Genomic DNA, 22313 nt, shown 5'->3' with positions numbered 1-22313 from the left:
CTCCTAAGCTCTAAAGGCTCAGGATGTGGCTCAGCACAAGCCAGGAAAACAAAAAATCAGTACACCGGCTTGTTTAAAAGATAAGAGGGCCTCCTTATCTCCACAAAGGACACGCATCAGTGATTTCCGTCTGCAAACGCAGAAAGTAGCTTAGATTGAGTCAGCTTAAAAAAAAAGCCACATTCTGACAATCGCATCTGAATTCCACGAGCCTCTCGGTTGCTCGGGAACTTGTTCCCAACTCTGCCCGCTAAGCTCCGAGGAGACTGCCGTTCCTATCCCGAGCGTGCCGATGGGACGGGGCCAGAAGGCCGCCGCGGGACGGTCAGCCCTGCCCCGTGCGTAGCGGGGAACAGGCCCGAGGCGGGAGCCCCGCATAGCGCCGGGCGCAGGCCGTGCCCCGCCCCGCAGCCTATCAGCCTCAGCCACAACGCCGTCCTCCCCCAACCGGGCCGGCTCGCTCTCAGCCCGGGCCCGGCAGGTGCCGGCGGCGCCGCTCCCGCCCGAGACCGGCCCAGGGAAGGGCCCCGAGCCGGTGCCGGCTGCCGGGAGAGCGGAGGGCCGCGGGGCGGGCGGGTAGGAACCGGCGGCTTACCAAGAGGAGGAAAAGGCGGCCGGGCTGAGGCAGGAGCAGGAAGATGGCGGGTCTCATGGTAGATCAGGCGCCCGGCGGCGGGGTGGGGGGGGGAGAAACGCGGCTCCCACGCTCGGCGGCCGCGGCGGTTCCGCACTTCCCCCGTCGCCAGGAAACACCCGCGGCCGTCCCACCGCCGGGCCCCGCGCCGCCCGCCTTCGCCACTCACTTCCGGGCACCTGCAGGAGCACGCCGGGAAGTGTAGTTCTTTTCTGGGAAAGGGAAAAGCGCGCGCCCTCCCGGCGCGCCCCGCGCGGAGGACCCGGCTATCCCAGCATGCAACGGAGGCGCCCCCTCCGTCAGGGCGGGGCGGGCGGTGCTGGCGGTGCCGAGGTGAGCGTTGGGGCGCGGCGGCCGTGGGGCTGGGAGGGGTTTGCCCGTTTGTTCTGACCTGGGGCTCGTTATCCGGCTTTGCGGTTGCCTCTTCCTCCCCCCCCTTCTCTTTGCTTTGGGCTCGGAAAAGTTCTCCACGTTTACGTAACTGGGGTAACTCAGCCCATGAGTAGCACCGGGCGGCTGCGCTGCCTTCATGTCTCTTCTTGTGCCTGTACGTTGAATGCCCAGTCTTCTGGGTCCGCTCCTGTTTTCGACTGATGTTTGTTTTCCTGGCAGCTTTATCAATAAAATTTGATGGAGTGGACTCATTGCAGCCCGTGTTTCTCTCCGTGTTAGTTTCAGAAAGAGAAAGTGAATTATATGCTTGATTCCACTTCAACGGTGTACGTAGCAGATATTGCCAATAGTATCTCTTTCTATAAATAAATCTTGTAGTTACTTCTTGATTATTGCTGATATTGTTGGTAAAGTACCACACTTTTGTAGTTGAGGATCTTTATCAAACCACTCTTCCAGTTTGTCATATACAGGAGAGCAACATCTGAGGAAAGCGATGTATTTTCCTTTTATAGTTCCTCTTAATATCATAATTTCTCTGATTCCAAATTAGGTCTTTCAATACAGTGATGATACTCTTCTAAAAGTTGTTGTGGAGATAATTGGCTGCTTCTCTTACCGATGTGATTACTGAAACTTTGTACAGTAGTGATTCTTCTTGTTTTTATTTTTCTTGAAAGTTAGGGACATCATTACTAATTCTCTGCAGTGTGCAGTCAGTTTAATATTATTGCTGATTTGTAACTGGGATGCTTCTGGTGCTTTATTAAGGTCTCCAATATTTGCTGAATTTTATGCTGTAATCCGTGGATATCTTATAGTGTATTCACATCCATTTGTAATCTGCTTGGGGTGACTTTATAAGGACTGGCAGCAGTGTGGAAATGAAGCTAATGCTAACCAAGCTATTTTGTTAGCGCTGGGAGAGATGAGACAAATGCGTCTTTTGTCATAACTGTTTTCATTACTTTTTGTCATAACCTTTCCAAAATATAGGTAGAGCAAATACAATATTAAAAATACCAACAGAGGTTTGCTGGTGTTTGTATTCCAACTACCATTACTGCCAGTTCTCACTCACAGCAATGTAAATCTTACCTTGTAAGCTAGGTTGTGCTTTGCCTCAGGAATTAATCTGTGTTTTGTACTTCTCAGAATGCTGATTCCCCACCTCTTCCTCCAACAACTGTTGTAGACATCCCCCTAAAATAGTAAAACTGAAAAGCAGATGTTGTTTTTAAGTTCTTCTGGCTTGTATTTAAACAGTAAGTCTTTAACTCAGGTGCCTTTTTGGAGTCTTTTTATTAAATTGGTTCAATGTAGAACCGCAAAAATGATGAAGGGGCTGAAGCACCTCTCCTGTGAGCAAAAGCTGAGAGATAGGAGATTTCAGCCTAGAGAAGAGGTGGTCCGGGGGGAGATCACAGTAGTGTCTGTTAAGTATCTAAAGTGAGGGTGCACATAACACAGATCCAGGCTCTTTTCAGTGCTGCCCCATGCCAGGAATAGAGGTAATGGGCACAGAACTGAAGCACAAGAGGTTTCATCTGAACACCAGGCAGCATTTCTATGCCCAGAGAGGCTGTGGAGTCTCTTTGGAGGTATCCAGAAGCTGCTGGGACATGGGCCTGTGCACCCTACTCTGGGTAGCCCTGTTGGAACTGGGACTGGATGGAACCAGGTGAGCCCTGAGGGCCCTGACGACTTCAGCCATGCTGTGATTCCTATTTACAATTTCCTTTGGTTCCAATGTTGAAGATGGAATTGTGTTAGAACCGGATTCCTGTACATGTACAGTATTCCTGTAGCATGTGAGGAAAACATTTGGTTCTTCATCCTGTTGAATACTCCAGATAATAAAGCCTTTTGAGGGTGCTCAGAATTGGCAGTATAAGAGCTGGAGGGAACATTCTTTACTTGTTTAGAAGAGTTGTCCAGAATATTCAGATATGGCTAGTGGACAAGTCATGGGGAAGTGTCTTCCAACCATGCATGTCTAGACCAGCTGGAATGATAGTGAAAGAGAGAATCTGCAAGTACAATGCAAAGAAAATGGAAGAAAATACATCAGTGATAACTTTGGGGATAAAACTGCTATCTCAAAATCCTCAAAGGTGTAAAATTCCAGTGGTGTATATTGGTCCACTTAAAAGAGAGATTGTTCATTTATCTTTCTATCCACAGGAAGTGTACTGAGGAAAAGAAGGCAATTTAAATTCAAGCTGCAGTCTTATGCATCAAGTGCCCATTAAATTATGTAACATCCATCTCTGCAGCCACCTTCTTTCTCTCTTTCCTCCTGTTTATATTGCAGCTAAATATGGTAATGTTTCCACTTGTAGTGTTTTATGTCACTTTTTCTGTCTTCCATAGTTATACAAGTGGAAATGTTCTTAACCTTCTCTCGCATTAGCCTCTTTGAACTCTTTTCTTGTCTTCTAGAAGTAGCTAGGGCTGTGAATCCATTAATCACTCAGTTTATGAGAAAGATCATCTACTTATGCGTTAAAACAAGTATTCCAAAAAATATTTGGCGACTTCTGGGACATAGAGGAAATAAGATAAGGATAGATAAGAATGGGGGTGTTCATGATTCAAGAGACACTGAACATTGTCACATTATTCTGAGGTTTGTGGTGGAAGAGGAGAGTGTCAGGATGGGATCCTGTTGTACTGTAGGTTTCAGTTGACCAGATGTGGCTCAGAACTATTTCCAATTGTTCTGAAAAACGCTTTCATAAGATTATGAGGAGTTCATCCTTGCACCTCTGCACCAACGTTCTCAGCTGAGCAAACTGAGCACTCATAGCTGGTGCTATGAGCAAGCAGGCCCTTCTTCGTTTCTGATACACAGTGCAGGCCTGAATTAGTCATTGTCAAGGTCTTGAGGCACTGGTAGTTCGGTGAAGGTGATAGTTCCATTTCAAAAGAGGCTAGGAAGGCAAAAGTTCTAGTAGGTATAATTTAGGTAATAAATGGAGAAGAAAAAAAGAGAGACCATTTACCAGCCTAATTCCAATTTTTGCCTACATCTTGAATACCTAGTGGTGTTTAGTGGAGTTTAGTTTCCATCTCAACGGGATATGACAGAACTGTGGAAAGGTCCAAAAAAGCTAATTAAAATGTTCAGACATACATAAAAGCTCCTGCCTACGGAACAGCTTAATAATGTCCAACACTTTCAGCTAAAGGAATATACAATTGTGGAAGCTACGTCAGAGATGTGAAAAATAATTACTGATGGATGAGAACTTTTGTTTACTTTCTCTTCCAATTCTAGGTTTAAAGGGCCTCAAATGCCAAGAGCCACCTCAAAACAGATGGAGGAAAGCAGTTAATCCACACAGTGGATTAACAACTGATCAAGTTGTGCTGTGGCACTCTTGATCAGTAGATATAGTGAATAAGCTTGGGAGGAGACTAGGCAGGTTTGTAGAACAGAATTTAACTGAAGAAAATTAACAGAATTTTACAAGCTCTAAATACACAGAAATAAAAGTCTGCTGCAGGAAGTGTTGGAATAGTTATAAGTTAAGAAAATATTTAGAAAAGAGGAACAAAAGCATAAATATATTTACCTTGTTCTTTGCTGCCGGCCAGTTTGAGACAGAGCTTGATCTGGTTCATTGTGACTTTTCTTGCACATGTTTTCCTGCTTCTGTTCAGGTCTGAAGGAGGCTCAAGATCTAAAAAGTTGGTTGATAATTTCTGCTATGCCAGTTGGTCAAATAAAAGATACTACTTCTGGGTATAAACCTTGTTCTACATGTATTCATAAACCATCATGGTAAAATGCCACCAGATACCAAGTCAATACTTGATAAACACCACAGGTTACTTGAAACATCCATGCCAGCATTCTGAAGAAGGATCTGTTGAATATATAGATAAATACTATTCTGTTTGCAGACTTTTGCAAAGCTTATTGACTAAAATTTATTTTGAAGGCATCAAAATTATAGGATATTTATATATGTACTTAATGTAAAGTTTTGTTGATTGACTCTTGACTAGAAGTAGATTTAACACACAAAAAAAGAAGCACGTGTTTTTTCCTATTTTTTAATATAGGGCTTTAATAGGGCTGTTTATTTTTGTTAGCATTGTTTAAGTCATTATAATGTTATATCAGTTGTTTTTTCTTGTCCCCTAGAACTGAATTCTTACAAAATATGTTGGTGGTACAGATCTGACCTATGATAATACCTTGCAAGAGTATGAATATTTCAACAAACTGCCTCTTCAGTGGTTCCTCATTAGCATCTGAAGTGCATGCTGCTGCTGTTAATGGGGATAAGAGTACCCTCCTAAAGTTAATCGCAGGTAAATGTTTTTATTGTACATTCTTTTTGGTTTTGGCCTATTGCTCTGATTTTTAAAATACATTTTTGTTTCTTGATTGTATGTATTTGTAGAAAAATTGTAGTCTTGAAAACAGAACTGATTTTTCTTTTTATTATTTGTTGCACTTGATCGATACTTTCATGTGAAATACCACAGCAAATTGATGTGTTATATAATCAGAAAAGTTGTTTAGGACTTGTGTTTCAAGGAATTAAAAATTCTGGAGAAGTGCTCTGGGCTGAAATATTTTGACCCCATATCCCTATTTTTTATAATCACTGACTTTGGGAAATGGGAAAAACTGGTTTTCCAGTGATTTGTATAGTTAATAAATTCTTGACATGTCTTAGAAATAAGTCCTATTTGTTAATTTGATGCTCACAAATTAAAGATAAAGAAAGTGACTGATCCTATGGAAGCTGAAGTTAAAATGTTCCCGAACATTTCCATCCATTAAAAAGCCTAAAATTTCACTTTCCCTCTCTGTCTAAGAACTGGTAGAGTATTACAAGTTAGTAGTTTTCAAAAGCAGCTTATGTTATGTATTCCAGAAGCAATCTTATGTACATTTGGAAAGCTATCTAGCTGAAAACTTCTATTTTCAGCAATTTTGATTAAGTGCAATTTCAGCTGATAATGTAGAAGTTCTGTTTGTTCAGCCTTTTTTGAAAATTTCATTCCTGTAACTTGGTGAGGTTGAATGATTCTGCAATGATAATTAAAAAAAAAAAAATCAAAAACAGACACCTTAGTTGTATTTATACCACTAACTGTCAGTTTTAATGGGAGTAAGCTCTTTAATGCCAACAGACCAATGTAGAACAATTCATAAGTTGTGAATGGGTGGTTGATATGCAGATACTTCTAGAAATCTGTGGGATGCAACTCCTTTAAAAATCTGTTTTTAAAAGTATTCAGCCTGCACAGAAAGGGGAAAAACGTCTGATGTTAAGAATCTTGACTAACAACCAGAAATGACAAGAATTGTTTCTGTTGAGTTCAGTTTGGTTTTATTAATCTCACAGCCAAGATATACTTTGAAATGCAAAGGAACAAGTACTTTGGTATTGCTGACACACTTTGTCAAACATACTGCAAAACAGATGTTGGAACCAGATATGGAAGTCACTTTTTCTTTTTTTTCTTCCAAAAGGTAATAATGCAGCAACAAAGTAAAAATGCTGTGCTCTTTGTAAATGAGGGAGAGAAGGCTGCACGATCCTTTCAGTCTTTGCTGTAATGGCAGAATTTGGCTCTTCTGCTTTGTTGTGTCTTTACAGGATATGACACAGACCTTACTTTTGCCCAGACAGGACAAAAAAAAGCATTGCCTAGCTGAAGAAGAATGCATCAGAGTAATATTTTTAGCTGTTTACCAGGCACAGTTGAAAGTATAACTCGATGCCAAAAGTAAATTGAGCAATTGGCATTACTCACCAAACTTCTTGACTTCATTTAGCCACACCATATAATTGAGGACAGTACATCAGTGCTGTGTGTGCGTATGCTGGATTGCTTAGCGTCATGCTGCTAACACAACTAGCTGCTGCATCTGATTGTGTTGACAGCAGTATATCCACTAAGATGAAGTCTCACTTTCTGTTTTAGGGGAGGAGAATAACTTAGTTTCCTCTTTGACTCTTCTCTATTTGGTTTTACTCCTTTTCCCACCTGCTGAAGTTTAACAGAGCGTGTGTGACTGTATACAAACATATCCAAACAAAAATACGCTGTATTTTCCTGTAATTCATGAATTTGGACACATGTAATCCTCCCTGCCACCACTTGTAATTTTAGAGGAGCAGCTGTTTAAAATAATACATGTGTATTATATAATGTGTTGGTTTTTTTTTTAACATCCTGTACAAAGTAAGCAGCATAAATAGACAAAATCAAAGGTGAGAAGAAAATTTACGTAGAAGATTGGAATTTTGTAATAAACTGGTCCTTTATGTTAACAAGTCATGATGCTTAATTACAGGACTTCCTTTGACAGCTGTAGGTTAAATAACGTAAAGCATAGTATATGACAAGTTTATTGTATAACCCACATGCAGAGTCTTGCATTTTGTGAGTTGACTAATGCTGTATCATATTGTTTTAGAATTGTACGATCTCTGGCTCTGGAAAATGTTCACAGTATTTTCTTGGTTGTTTTTTGCAACACTGGACATGTCTTTAATAGTACCCTCTGTGTTAAGAATCATCTGTATGGTTTTAATCCCAGACACAAAGGAATCAAAAGTTAATTTTGTGTTTGGATGATCATCTTACATTTGACATTTTGATGTAGAGTCTAGATAAGATGTATATAATTGTTTTGTTTCTGAGAACACAGAAATGTGTATAACAGCTGTTACACCTAAGTGTCCATTTAGTCCAGTTCACTCTAGTGGTGGTATAAGAATTACATAGAAATGTTAGTGTCTGATGTGACTGCTTGTATAGACTATGAAGAATCAAAGATGTCTGAATATGAGAGTTTAATTTCAGAACTGGGCCATTTGATTCCATGATGTTTGTGATCTCTGTTGGCAACAAGATTATGAGATTGCGTAGTCTGGGTGGGCTGAGGGTGAAGGGATCCGTCCTGGAAAGAGACACCAAACAAACTTCCTTTCTTAGGCAGGAATGTGGAAGAGGGTTTAATGTTGTCAGAGCATGTTTTAATCAAGCTGATGCATGAATATTTAGAAAGCTGTTTTTGCTATTTTGATTACAGAAAATAGTAATTTACTCCAACCGTGAAGTCCACAAGATGTTGTGGTTACTATATTTCAAGAGTTTAGTCTTTCTTATCACTCGTTGATGATGTAGTAGCTCCTAATGCTTGTCCTAGCTCTTGCCCTGAGCACTCTTTCAATGAAGTACCCACAGGGATAACCATTCTAAGGGCCCTAGAGGTGTTCAAGCACAGTGATTTCTGAAAATAGTTTACCTTAAAAAAAAAATAGGCAAATCACTGTCATCAAGTTTTGAAGGTCTTGCTCATTTTTTATTCAGATGCTTTGCAGTCGTGGAAACCCTTTGTCTTCAGCTACAGCACTGTTGGGGAGCTGAACTGGGCTTGTTTACCTTGCAAAAGAGAAGGCTCTGGGGAGACCTCATTGTGGCCTTCCAATACTTGAAGGGAGCGTATAAACAGGAGGGAGAACAGCTGTTTAAAAGGGTGGATAATGGAGACAAGGAGGAATGGTTTTAAACTGAGGCAGGGGAGGTTTAGGTTGGATGTTAGGAGGAAGTTTTTCCCCCAGAGGGTGGTGACACAGGGAACAGGTTGCCCAAGGAGTTGTGGACGCCCCATCCTTGGAGGCATTCAAGCCAGGCTGGATGTGGCTCTGGGCGGCCTGGTCTGGTGGTTGGTGACCCTGCACATAGCAGGGGGTTGAAACTCAATGATCATTGTGGTCCTTTTCAACCCAGGCCACTCTATGATTCTATGATTCCATTCCTCCAAAAAGAAGGGTTGTATGTGAGTTTAGGCCATTTTTGCTGTTCTTAACACCAGCCATTTATTTTAGTCTCTACATTCCATATATCCTCTAACATTATATAAGACAACTTGGAATTTGAGATTTAACTCAGCTGCTGATTTAAGAGAAAGTATCATGCGAGCAGCCACATACATGTGTTTGACTGGGGAAAAAATGTATGGTTTTGTATTTATTTTCAAAAATACACGTGATTGTGCGAGTCCCATCAGCTTCAATTCATATGAGGCATCGTTGAGACTGTTCACACTGAAAAGTGGAATAGTTCATAATTTGGAGAAACTGGCAAGTTTATTTGGATCAGAGCCATGTTAGGTTATGCTTTGGAGCTCAGTTTGTGTATCTTGCTGCACAGGCCTCCATGGTTATTCGTTGCTGGCTTTGATGTTTCTCTGCTGTGCTTTATAGAATGGCAGAGATGTAACTGAAAAAGCTTTTTTTTTTTTTTTTTTTTTTAGCTGAAATATTGAGATGGAAGGCATCAACAGCTTCACAATACATAAATTCTGAAATATGTATTTTTTTAGTAGTAGGGGAAAGAATTACTTTGAAGCTGCAGCCAGTTTGCAACGAAATCAGTTCTTTAGAATGGAAAGCCTAGCAAAAGATTTTGCAAGTTAAGGAAAATAATAATAATATAATAATAATAATTCCACTGTTAAACTCGTATGTTACATGTTGAATTATTTCATAGTGAACATGTACTTTATAAATAATACAACTTGTCATTTTGAGCAGCAGTAAGGAATTTCAGGTTTCAAAACAAACTTGAGATTAAAACACTTAAATGAATATTTAAATACAAGAGCTTTTTTCCTCAACAGTTTTGGTTACAAATTGGCATCAACCACGTACATAGTATTAGTAAAATTATATTTTCTTTTTTTTTAATGTATGATAGAGCATAAATAGTTAGCCAAATCCCTTTAAACTTAGCTTTTAACTCACATCTAGAAATGTATTGCAAACTCTAGTTGTAAAAAATTTTAAAGTTACTTTAAAAAATGCTACCATAAAATTAGGGTTTTTTTTTATGTCTTCTGTTTTGATTAGGGTGTGTGCAATACTTCTCCCATTCTAAGCAAAGTTCAGACCAAATTCTTACATAGTTTTTATACCAGGCCACGGTGGGAAAAAAAATGCTTATATGAAGTTACAAATGTAAAATTCCATTATTTGGTTTATTATTTGATTTTTCTTCCATAGAAAAACATACTTTGCTCATTTGTTTATTGTAAATTTGAGACTCGCCTGTTATGTTTTTTATGAGAAAGTTTCTAGAGGAAAAGCTGACAAGAGTATGTGCAGTTTTGAGTGGTTATCTACAGACGGTGGAATTGTAGCTGTTCTTTGTCTTCACTTAGGTAATAATACAGTAGGAAAAGATAGCATCATACTTAAATAGTTTTTATAAGTTGCATAGATATCCAAAACAAATGTATATGTTTTTCTACATAGGTGGTAGATGTCTAAAAAATTAGATGGGGAGCTAGATGTCATATTTTAAACAAGACTACTGATAATATAGTCCCAATGTAAAATTTATGCAAAAGAAAGCATCAATGTGGATAATGTTTCTTCTGCATATTTTGTGTTCTGATATATCAGTGGAAGCCATGTAGGCAGAAAAGTTGTGATGCACATTTGAAAAACAAAGCAGAAAATAAATGTTGCACTGAGGATTCCTAACTTCAAGTCCAAGTAAGGAACTATCATATTTAATATTCTGTTGTTGTCCATCTAATCAATCACAGTAGTACTGAAGGTTACTCTTGTGTGTTGGGTAAATGATGTATTGAGGATCAGATCCTGAAATGTAATTGTTAGAAATAAGTAAGGGATTGACAGGTGAGATTTTGTTAAACCCACAAGAGAATCATCTCTTGAGTGGGTACATTGGTACATTCTGTATCAGAATGCTACAAAGAGAGATTTTGTAACTCTCTTATGCAACACCAGCCTTATACAGTTGTGAACTCTACGAAGGAAGGCTATTAGAATAAAAGCACTTATGGAGGAGAATCTGAAGATGAGTCTTCAGTAAATTCCATGCTTGCAGTGTGAAAGCAGGTGCAAAGGCATTCATCAAAAGAATATGTGTAGGAAGATCAGTGGGAAGCAAACCTGATTCATCAGCAGTGTGAAAGTGGCTGCTGAAAGTAGGCAGGTGTACTTCAAAAAACATAGCTTTATCTGAAGAAGATAGATATAGGTAAAAGAATACAGGTAGATACAGGTAAGGTTCATAGAATCATTAAGTCCCCCATAACATCCTTCTCTTCAAATTGGAAATATATGGATTTTACAAGTGAACTGTTTGATGAATGGGGAATTGGTTACAAGATTGTACTCAGAGAGTGGTGATCAGTGGCTCAGTGTGTGGATGAAGGTCAGTGACAAGTGGCGTCCCTCAAGGGGTCATTCTGGGACCAGTGCTGTTTCATATCTTAATTGATGGCATCCACAGTGGGATCGTACATCCTCAGCAAGTTTACAAATGACACCAAGCTATGTGGTGCAGTCAACATGCACGAGATGCCAACGATGGTACAAGATGCCATCCACAGAGATCTAGACAGATTCAGCAGTGGGCCCAGGTGAACCTCATGAGATTCAACAAGGCCAAGTGCAAAGTCTTTCACCTGGCTCATGACACCCTTCACTAGCAGCACAAGCTGAGGCACGTAAGGATTGAGCAAGCCCTGCCAAAAAGGACTTGGGGGTACTGGTGAATGGCAAGCTGAACATGAGTAAGCAGCGTGCATGTTCTTGCATCCCAGAAATCCAACCATATCCTGGACTTCATCAAAAGAAACATGGCCAGCAGGTGGAGGGAGATGATCCTGCTCCTCTACTCTGCACTGGTGAGACCTCGCTGGGAGTACTGCATCCAGATGTGGAGTCCTCAGTACAGGAGAGACATGGACTTGTTGAAGTGCATCCAGAGGAGGGCCGCAAAAATGATCTGATCGTTGGAATGGAAGAGAAATGTCCTCTAAATGTCAGTAAAAACAGAGTAAAAAGTAGTAATGTTGATTTTTTTTATGTGATGCTCCATTATTTTGATCGCTCTGTTTATATTAAAAGTACCCATTAATAAAATCATAATGTTTTTAATTACAGAATTAATTATTTAATTATTCTATATTTTTTTGTTGTTGTTATTATTTTAGGAAACTCTGAGCTGAAAGATAAAGAGGACCAATTTGGAAGAACTCCACTTATGTACTGTGTGTTGGCTGACAGGGTAGACTGTGCAGAGGCATTGCTGAAAGCTGGAGCAGATGTTAACAGGGCTGATCGTAGCCGAAGAACTGCTCTCCATCTTGCTGCACAGAAGGTAATTAAATAAGTGCTCTGCCTTAATAGAAACTTATGGCATTCACAGCAAGTATAAAAGAGATTTTCTTGTATTGAATATGTTTTTAGTATCTTTAGAAACTTTTGTTGTTATAGAGGTCAATGATATATATATATTTAATAATTGTATTTGTGGCTGTCCGAAGAGGAAAGTTCACCATGAGGACCATGAGCCTCTAGGTGAGAGCGTAGGGAGTGTCCAAGTCCAAGTCCTCCTTATGAAATTGAACGTGTATAAGTCCATGGAGCCGGATGATATCCATCCTAGAGTTCTGAAAGAGATGGCTGATGTGGTTGCCGAGCCGCCCTCCATCATATTTGAAAAATAGTGGCTGTCTGGTGAAGTCCCCGGTGACCGGAGAATCTTGCAGTACCTCGTTCAGTGTCATTTAAAACTGCACCAACATAAGCTGCTTTCCTTTATTTTCTTTCCTGTATCAAAGAGTTTTGCAAAAGTGCTGGTAGAAATACCTAACTTAAGTTGAAGCTATTTGTGTTTCTCTAGAGAATGATAAATAAAATGATTGCCATTTCTTGTCTTTCAGTCTTTATAAAATAGTCTGTCGGGTTTTAATCCTGTTACAGCATAAAGCATCAGAAATACTGAGTTCAGTCATAAACCATCAGTATTAAGTAAAATGAGTTAGGACAGTAATTGCTTTTCTTCTCTGAGATAGGATTCTCGTTGGATAAGACTTTGGACATCAGTAGACAGTATCAAAGATTTTGTGACTTACTTTCTATTAAAAATATTCCTGATAGCATAGCTAGGCTGACCTACCTGTGCTGTTCCGTGTTCTTTTAGATCCGAAGGTTTTGACAAAAGTAAAAAGTGAAATTGATGTGATAACTTCAGCAACTCTTTCTAATGTGGTTTTGTTATGTAGGTCATCTTTACCAATTAATGAGGAAACTGAGATTTCAGAACTCACATTCTTGTCTTGCCGTGCTTTGTCCAAGTAACTTCCGTAGCTGAACATATCTTCAAAGCTGTAGTTACCTTGAAAGATATACTGGGTTCTCAACAAAGGGTTTGTGGAATCTCTCTGTCTCAAACTTCACTGATGTTATTCTGGACTATTCACAAGAAGTGAAAGGTTTAGAATACTCCCTTACTGGTCTATCTATCCACCTTTTTCTAGTAGGGCATTTAACTTGCACTTTATTTCACCTGAAGTTCTTGAAGTTAATAAGATAGGGTCAGAAAATTCAACTTGGATCAGATTAATACTACTTGGAATATCAGTGCTTTGGAAAACAACCATGGTTATGCATTGACATGATAACCTCTGCTGATTTGTTGTTTAATGGTAGTAATTATGTTCTTAATTATAAGTCTTCTGTACTTTAAATTACATATCTGTTATGAATTTCCTCTTTGTTAAAGAGCTTTAAAAGAGGAAATTAATGCAGCTGCAAGACGATGAGGTGAGAATAAGCTCATATAAATGCAGAGATTTATATTGCAGAGGTAGTTCTCTAGATCACTTCTAACTTGCTGAAGAAAATCAGGCACTTCCTTGGTGTAATTAATTCACCCTAGAGTATAGATGTACACCTTAGGACACATGTATTAGCTTAGTCATCCTTTTAGGCAACTAATTAATGTAACTTTTGGTGTTGCAGTTGTCTAAATTGTGACAAATGAATTTCATGGTAAGACATACATTTTTAGTAAGTAGTTTTCAAATCTTCATTTATATGATGTTTCATACTTCTTTATTTTGTCGATCAACATTCAGATAGAGTTGGATGAATGTTTCTACGTTTGTAGGCAGAAGGCTTTGCAAATGAAGTTACCTGGCTGGTCTTCTGTGAGTTTTCTTCTGTTCTACTATACAAAGAAAAAGTTTTGGTCGCTCATATTAAAATAGACAGATGTCCCAAGCAATTTCAAGAGTCTACTTTCTTTAAAAAGTAAAAATAAAAAAAGAGAAGGGTGGGGAGGTCCAGTCACTAACTTCAGAAGATTAAAAAGCAACAAAAAAAAGGAAATATACAAAGTATGGCAGTGGTGCACTATGGAAATTGTTGAAGTAGTTTGATGACATCTGTGACTTCGTAAATATGCATGTAATTTAATGAGAATTGAAACAGCAACTAATTGCAACAGAAGTAAAATCATTAACATGATTTGCCAGTAATTTCACAGTGAACAATTCTATTAGTGTGTAGGTGTAGATCTTCTTCTTTTATGAAATAAACTTGCTGTGGAGAAAGGTATGAGTACTGAGATTTGCAGTTTAATGAGATACTCATTTTCACTTGTGTTTTCTTCTAGTCTTAAACGGCATCTTACATAAATACTCACATGTGATATTTCTGAACAGAAATGTTTTTAAGTATCAAAAGTGCTTGTATGTGATTTTTTTTAAATTTATCATTTGTTCATAAAAAAAAAAAAAAAGAAAAACAATAGGCCTGTCTCCTTCTGATTTTCTTGGAGAGGAAGCTCACTTATTACCAGTCTATTTACTCTGGGGACTTCCCAGAGTATCACTATCTCTGTGAATTTCCTAAGCACAGCATTTTGTGTTAACAAGGATAAAAGAAAAAAAAGTCAGTAGTTTTGTTGTTGCATGCTAATAGTATGCACTTAAAGTAATCTATCAGGTTGCTTAACTATCAGGAGGTTGGTTTTGTGAGAATTCATATTGTCCAGGTGGGAAAATATGCCTTTTATTGTCTAAAAGCACTAAATATTCTATCAGTTAATTAAGTTCTTTGCTGACACAGTTAATGTGAGAAATAATTATGTCCAGGATGCAGTTAGGATTCATGTGTAAAGTGTATGTTGTATATATATGCTGTGTATATTTTAAGAATTTTTAATTTTAATTTTTCTTAAACTAGAAAAAACGAGTTGTTCCTCTATGTTCATCAGTAACCACACAGGTAAAGAAATAATGTTATTTCTTTTTTCTTCACCAAGGAAAAGATGTTTGTTTAAAAGCTCCCGAATAAAGCTTGGCTGGGAGCATGCTTACAGCTTTTTTCATCACTACCTTTTTCAGACTGTGTTCCTTGGAGCTGTAATGTGCTCCTCTGTAGCATGTAGTATAGATCCTTTTAAATCATTCATAAGGGGTTATTTGCACTGAATAAAAGAACACGTACACTTCTAACATTCTTTCCCAATCTATATCATGAATGCAAATATATAATCATGGTGTCTTTCAGAGATTATTGTGGTCAGTTCATGTTCTTTTTATTCTAGACAGGTAACTTTTTCTGAAATTCCCTCTTAAGTGAAGCTTCATAGTGAGTACGTACTAATTCTCTGCATATAGTTTCATGTTGTGTGAATGAGATTTGCAGTCATTCTTTCATATTTTCATACAAACGTGCAATTTGACTGAATGTTAAAAATCTGAAAAGGTTGCTGTGTGAAACATGCATGTGGCCAACCAGCCAGAATAGGTGATTTTATTTTATTTTATTTTTACCTGCAGGACTGTAGTTTCCTTTGTGTTTAAGTAAGCCACAGAAAATAACTTTACTTTCTCAAACAAAGGATTCTTTTTTGTGAATGCATCGTGAATATGCTTAGTGACAGAAGGCAATGTTTCTTGCATGTATCACATTGCAGATAAGCTAATCTAGATACTGTTTATCAGCAAAAGGGTTAGTCCTGCCCATCCCCTTCCTCCCACCTACTTTTCACAACTGCAGAACTGCTGTCTGTTCAATGAGTCAGAAAATGAGCTCTACAAAATAATGATTCGTTTTCTGCCTTTTGAGGGCAAGTTCCCATGCTTCTGTATGCTTTCACTATTGGCTGTGCTAATACTACAGTTAATTTGTGCTGTAAGCTAGGTAATTGAAATGATTAAAAATAACTACAGGAAAAGTTTGGGAAAAACAAACTAACTAACCACTCATTTTGTTACAGAGGTCTGATTTACAATATGATCCCCTAGGAAGTTGCTCTGTCTGCAAGGTTGGAGTTTACTAAATGACCCTTGACCCCATAAATTTAAAAAAAAAAAAAATCTTAAATCCTTATAGTAAGAATTTAGCAGCTTTCCATTTGAGTTGAGGGAGGACAAGGGAAGCCTTTTGAAGTTTTCTGAATCTTATAAATAGAGGCTGTGGCTTTCTTTCAGTATCTTGTCTGTCTCCATAAATCTTCTTTAGACTTATTTTACCTCTGCATAAATCTATACTGTTGAAATCAAAGTATTGGCCTTTTCTAAGGAAGATCAGCTTTCCAACATAGCATCCCTAATTTCACTGTTTCCCCATTGAAATATGCAGGGTAGCATCTTGCACATGTGTCAGTCAGGAAAGTTATTTGTATGTAGCCAAAGAGAAGGTCTGAGATTCTAGGAAAGCAAGCAACTCTAGATATGAAGAGAATGGTCGGAAAACTGTCCTGTGCATTTTTCAACTTCAGAAATTCTTATCTTGATTCATTATTGCACCAAAGGTGTGAAGAAGAGGGAGGACCTTCTGAGTCACTTGTGGTAAAAACTAGAGAGCAGCTTAATTGAAACCAAATGATGCCCAGTTTCTTCAGCTTTCTGTAAAAGCTGAATAACAGATTTGATGATGTGGAGACCTTGATTTGGGCATTACTTTGAGAGACTAATATACAGTTTTCAGCTTACACACTTTGTCATGCTTTCATAACAGTAAAAGGGCATACACGTTGATTACTCATTAAGTGCTAAGCCTCTACTCATTTGGTATCTAGCAGTTAACCGTCTCTACTGTCAAACTGTGGGTTAAAATCCAGCCAGTGCTCTTGTCTGCAGAAGATAAAACTTCAGAAATACTGTTTTTACAAGTCTGATTTCACTCACACAGCAAATACTAAGACATCTGAATCTGCTTTCTTGCTGGTTTTATGTTAGTATAAAATCACAGTTTAGGAAAAGGTTATGTGAAATTTGCATCTTAGATTAGGCTTTTTAACTTCAAGATCTAGATCAGAATTTCAGGATAGCTAAAGATCAGACACTGTTTCTATGGAGGCTGCATTGATAAATATGTCTATAGACTATGGCACTAAAACTGACTTGAAAATTATTTCAGTAACTGTTGGTTGCTAAACTTACTGGTTCTAATAAATCATTTTTGAAAACACTGCTTACAATTTGTGACTACTTCCCTGAATGTACCTGCTTTCCAACAGTCATTTTATGCATCAGAGGAATCACCACATACCTGAATAACAACAGCAAAAAAATGGTGTCTGTCATTGACTTTGGATAGGTTTGTATAGTGATAGAGAAGAAATAAAGCTGTCTGAAGCACTAAAATTTGTTATACTTCAACTATCTGGTAGATTTGCTCAATAGTCTGCTATAGACAAGAATGTGTCTATCTGCTGCCACTTGTAGTAGCAATATACTAGTTTTCTTCTTGTAGAATAGTAGAAGCAAGTCCTGAAGGTGGATGGGAAAGGTTTAAATAGAGGATGTGCAGTAAGGGCACTTGTGGAGTGTTTAGTTAAATACTACATAGTAGAGGATATTTGAAAACTGTAATGTTTTTCATTTAAATGCAGATGTGTACGTTAAGTGTTGATCTCCATTGCCTGGGGTGCTTAGAATTTTTGAAAGCTAAAGTTTCAAACTGTAGCATCCCTATTTTGAAGGATTTTGTTCTAGTTGTAAGGGTTACAAACCTGATTTAAAAATAGAACAAAAAATAAGTGCATCTATGATTTTTGTGAAGATGAAAAGATTAATTCTTGTGATATATATAGGATGTTCAGATATAATTCTCAGGGAAGCAAATGGTGTGGAACACAGTTTGAAGGTATCATGATACATGATTTCTGTTTCTTACCTATAATGATGGAAAAGATTCATGCTTACAAAAACAAACAAACAAAAAAACAGTGATTAACAAAATATCTTAAATAAGTCATACAGGAGAGAACTCAGAAATACTCAAAGAAGAGACAACACATTGGGCAAATATATCCAATATGCATTTTCAGATTTTGCTGCTATGATTAGAAATCAAGAATATTATTTTTTCTTCATTACTTGGCACCAGGGATTTTAGCCATCATAGCTGAAGATTTAAAAATAAAAATAAAAATGAGAGACTTAAAATAAAAAGACCAAATGAGCATATTTCTAGTGAAGTAGACAAAATCAAATTGGGAGAATGCTATATGTTCCTTTGCTCTGTCAACAAGTTGTATGTTAAAAAGAATTGGAGTTTGCTAAGTAGTGAAGCACATATAACCTGTGATAAGTAGGAGGTTGCTAACATAGACAGTAAGGGAATTTTTTGTTTTGGAAATCCAAAATAGCTCCTGGGAATACAGTGAACACCCTCCCTATTGCTAGTGCATGAGTTTTATTCAGTTGTCCTTAGTGTGGAGAGTTCAGCTGCATCTGCCACTAGAGGTCTCTTTCAGCACAGATAGTTTTGTGGCAATTGAATTTTATAAATTCTGAACTAACCTAGCTTTAAAGAAGAAAAAATGAACTCGAAGGCTTTTAAAAACTGAAAATAAAAATGTATCTAAGAAATGTTTTACTAAGACGTTAGAAAAATCCACATAGTTATCTTATCAGGGATTTATTGTATTCAGAGTACGTTTTTGAGAAGTATAATAGTAACTTAACTTTATTCCTAGAAATGGTATGTACAGTTTCAAATTTTTAGTATTTTTACCAGTTTATGTGCATTTTATGAGACCCAATTTACCTAAATGTCCTTTAGGTTCATTTTTTAGGGCAATGTTAATGTTAAGGGTTCTGTTTGCCAATTGTTCATTTTAATATCTATGTTGTATGATACTACTTATGTGATATTACTTATATGGTACTACTCATTACAATAATAATGATACATGTGAAATGCACATCTTCAAAGAGTTTAACCATCCGAATATAATTGCATCAATTAATAAATACATGTTCACCGCCAAGAATATTTCATAAACCTGAGAAGTTACAGTGGTCTGAGGACAAATAATTAATTTATTTATTAATACTGAATACATGTTTATAGTATTTAGACCTTAAAAAATAGTATTATGCTGCCCTTGTACTTAGTTTTCTAGGCATCTAGACAGCATAGATGTTGCACAGCAACAATTTCTTCAGTTAAACTGTAGATTTTTCCAAATTAGAATAGCAGATACTCATGTCTTCTATCTGCTTAAACCAAAGAAGCTTTTATGTCATTTAAATCTTAATGTCATTTTATTGAATGTTATTTTATTGTTAGTAAGTAACTTCAGAAGTGTAAAAGTACTGGAAAACACATTCTTTTTGCCTGAGTTGATAAATAATCTGATCAATTATAGTAGGACAGTACTAATTGGTTTTTAACCATTTCAAGAACTTGTGTATTTTTACTCACATTAATCCTGTATTTGCATGATCTTAACAATGTTCCCAGGGTTATGGGGGCTTGGAATTTTCCGTATATATTTTTTTCATGTTCTTTTTCTGTCATTTGTTGCGTTAAACAGTGTCAGTTGAGGGGCTGTGCCTCTGATCACTGTTACTGCTTTTGGAGTTTGCCATGGAGCAGTGTGGCTTGTGAAAGCAGATGTATGTTGTCCAAGAAATATGAATGATTTTTCTTAAGAATCAATTTAAGAAGATTTGTAATGATGAATTAAAACATGTATTTCTGGCTTGTATCACCCTGCTGGAGAAGAAAAGAAAAAAGTAAAGGAAAATTGTGTACACATCAGTTGAAATGGTAACTGTAACATCTCTGTCCTATAGTTTGAGATTCGTTTTTTAATGATGTGAGTCCTTGTCTGCTAAGTACATTTCCCACCTCAACTTGGAGTTTCCAGGGTTAATTTTTGCAGAGTTTCTCTGTGAGTTTGTGAAGAGTTCTATACAAGGGGAATCAGTACAACCTAGTGGAGAGCAGAGTGATGAGCATTTGCATCTCTGGAATGTTTTTATTGACAAACGGTAGTCTGCTATTGACATTTGTGTCCCTTGATGATACTTCTATCCTAGCTTATCTTTGCTGGTCAAATGCCTTAATTGTTCTGGCCTTTAATTCAGTCAAAGTTGGAGCATGAGTGGAAGAGAAAAGGGAAGGAACAGGTCTAACAGAGCATCAAGCTTGAGCTGTGAAGCTGCTGGCAACGATCAACCTGTCATAATGTTATGATTTGTTCATTTTTATACCATTTATTAGCCTTTACTTGTTGTGCCATTTGGCCTCCAGGGCAGATAAAGTGCTGTCTAATTTGGTAGGTTTGCTTCTGTCAGAGTGGCCTCGACAGAGAAGGTGTTAGCTGTAGTGACAAATAATCAATAGCTGTCGTTGTCATGAGGAACGTGAGTAGCTGGGCCTTTCATCTGGAGGATTAGAGGTCTAATTGGATTGAGAATAGGGAGGGTGGGCTGTTGGGTAACCCTGTCAGCTATGTTAAGCTGTCAAATGTCAGCCTCGCTGAAAGGAAGAAGGGATGGTTAGCTTTCAGAAACAAGGAAGAAGACATATGAAAGCTTTTTAAAAAGTAATAGATAGAGAAGTAGAATAGGCTAATGTACGCTTTAACCCCCTCATGCTTAATTATATATCTCTCCAGTTAATGAGGATGCATAGCATATGCATTTTCCCTTTTTCATGAAGGCATGTGTAGAATTTGTGTGAGACAGATTTGGCAGCCTGGTACCAAGACAGACTGGTTTTGTGTCTTGCAAAAAAGCAAGCTCAGGTGGGAAATAGAAACGCAAAAGATTATGACATAGAGAGGGAAAATAACCACCAATGGGGAGAAATCACTTAGCAGAAGCTAAGAAGAAACTATTAATCTTTTGTTGTAAAGATTTGGCAGCCCAATAGGACTTCTTTTCTATTTTTTTCTTTTTTCATTTTTGAGATAAAATCAGTTGTTTCAGTGCTGCTGTACGTGGAATAAGGACTATTATCAAGTGCTGCAGTGTGCTGTTACTTGAATTTCATGTGTTGTTGCTTTTATCCCTTGCTCTCTGCTTGCTTTTTTGGAGAAAGATTTGTGTTCTTCTGAAGAAGTTAAATCCGATAAAAGCATGACTAAGCTAGTAAAACAAATAATTTTTTTGTATTAATGTCTCAGAAGGTTTACAGAACTAGTATTTACTTTACCAGAAAAAAATAATTGAGCTAGATTTTAGAAGAGGATTTTGTTCATAAAATTACTAGAATAATGCTTGCTTTTTTCCTAATTTTCCTGTGTTGCTTTACTCAAATCAAGTCTTAACTGGAACAACATCGGTATCTTTTTTTCTCTATGTAACTTCTTCACTGGCTTTTCTGCAGTACTTGGCTAAAGTCACCCTTTATATAACAGCCATCTCTTTCAAGGAGCTAACATCTTTAACTACTGATGACCTTAAAATAGTGAAGTTCTATTTGTTATAGTGAAAAGTGTGTCATAATTCAGTATCTTACTTATCTTACTTTTTAGAGCTTTATCCAATATTTGTTACTAAAATCCTTGCCCTTCTGAGTATCTTTTTTTTTTTTTTTTAATGGACAAGTGTATTACCATGACAATGATTTGCCGCTTCCCCATTTTATCCCCTTCTTTATCAAACTAGAACATCACCTTCAGTGTTGCATTCTTTCTCTTCTCCTTCAGCGATGTCTGCTATTTTCATTAACCTGATTGACTTACATTCATTGTACAAATTCATCTCCCTCATTTCCTAGCACAATATAATTTCACCACTCTGCATCATCTCTGCTGTGTTTCTTGCACTGCTAATCTGTCTTGCTTTGTCTTTATATCTACTTTTACCATCTTTCTCATGCTTGAAGTTAGCTTTCACAATCCTGTCTGCCTGAGAGAATGTTATCAGGCCCCAAACATGTATTATCATACTAGTGCTTCAGTTGAGCAGTCTTCATCTCAAGCATTTCAAATTTCATTTTAAAAATAATAAGAAAAGAAAAAAATTTCCAACTAGGTTGATTTTCTAAATTTTGAAGTCATGGATTAAGTACAAACCATGATGGTGGAACACAGAGAAGTTCTCCTTGTGTTAAAGCTCCAGCAAAAAGGAACTAATTCTGTATAGCATATGGAATGATATCTTAAATATCTATACAGCCAGCTGATAGAATTACTTTGTTTTCATTTATTAAATTCACTTTCAAACTTC

The 22313-nt window shown here is 37.6% G+C and overlaps 2 protein-coding genes and 1 long non-coding RNA gene across 4 annotated transcripts in view; 1 reads left to right on the top strand and 2 right to left on the bottom strand.

Moving 5' to 3' along the window:
- ERP44 (endoplasmic reticulum protein 44) overlaps positions 1-802 on the bottom strand; it is a 46765-nt gene extending 45963 nt beyond the window's left edge. The window contains exon 1 of the mRNA XM_085220632.1: positions 596-802. Within this exon, the coding sequence (XP_085076758.1) occupies positions 596-652 (57 nt within the window). The 5' untranslated portion in view covers positions 653-802. The remainder of the gene's footprint in view (positions 1-595) is intronic.
- Positions 803-848: 46 nt separating this feature from the next.
- The window catches only part of INVS (inversin), an 82683-nt gene continuing 61218 nt past the window's right edge, over positions 849-22313 (top strand). The window contains exons 1-3 of one of the 2 annotated variants that reach the window (XM_085220620.1): positions 849-967; positions 5181-5350; positions 12036-12202. In XM_085220620.1, the coding sequence (XP_085076746.1) occupies positions 5224-5350; positions 12036-12202 (294 nt within the window). In that variant the 5' untranslated portion in view covers positions 849-967; positions 5181-5223. Of the gene's footprint in view, positions 968-5180; positions 5351-10873; positions 11864-12035; positions 12203-22313 lie in introns of those variants that run through there. The other variant, XM_085220621.1, reaches the window with a different exon arrangement.
- On the bottom strand, positions 2077-6940 carry LOC146544661 (uncharacterized). Its single transcript, XR_014882396.1, has 3 exons — positions 6809-6940; positions 4606-4713; positions 2077-2244 (listed from the first exon to the last, which is right to left on the bottom strand). It is a non-coding gene; the product is annotated as an uncharacterized LOC146544661 (long non-coding RNA).

Source organism: Meleagris gallopavo, chromosome 3 (assembly GCF_905368555.1).
Source record: "Meleagris gallopavo chromosome 3, MGAL_WU_HG_1.1, whole genome shotgun sequence".
NCBI lineage: Eukaryota > Metazoa > Chordata > Aves > Galliformes > Phasianidae > Meleagris > Meleagris gallopavo.
The sequence above is the reverse complement of the archived record's forward strand: the minus strand, read 5'-3'. Positions and strand labels throughout refer to the sequence as shown.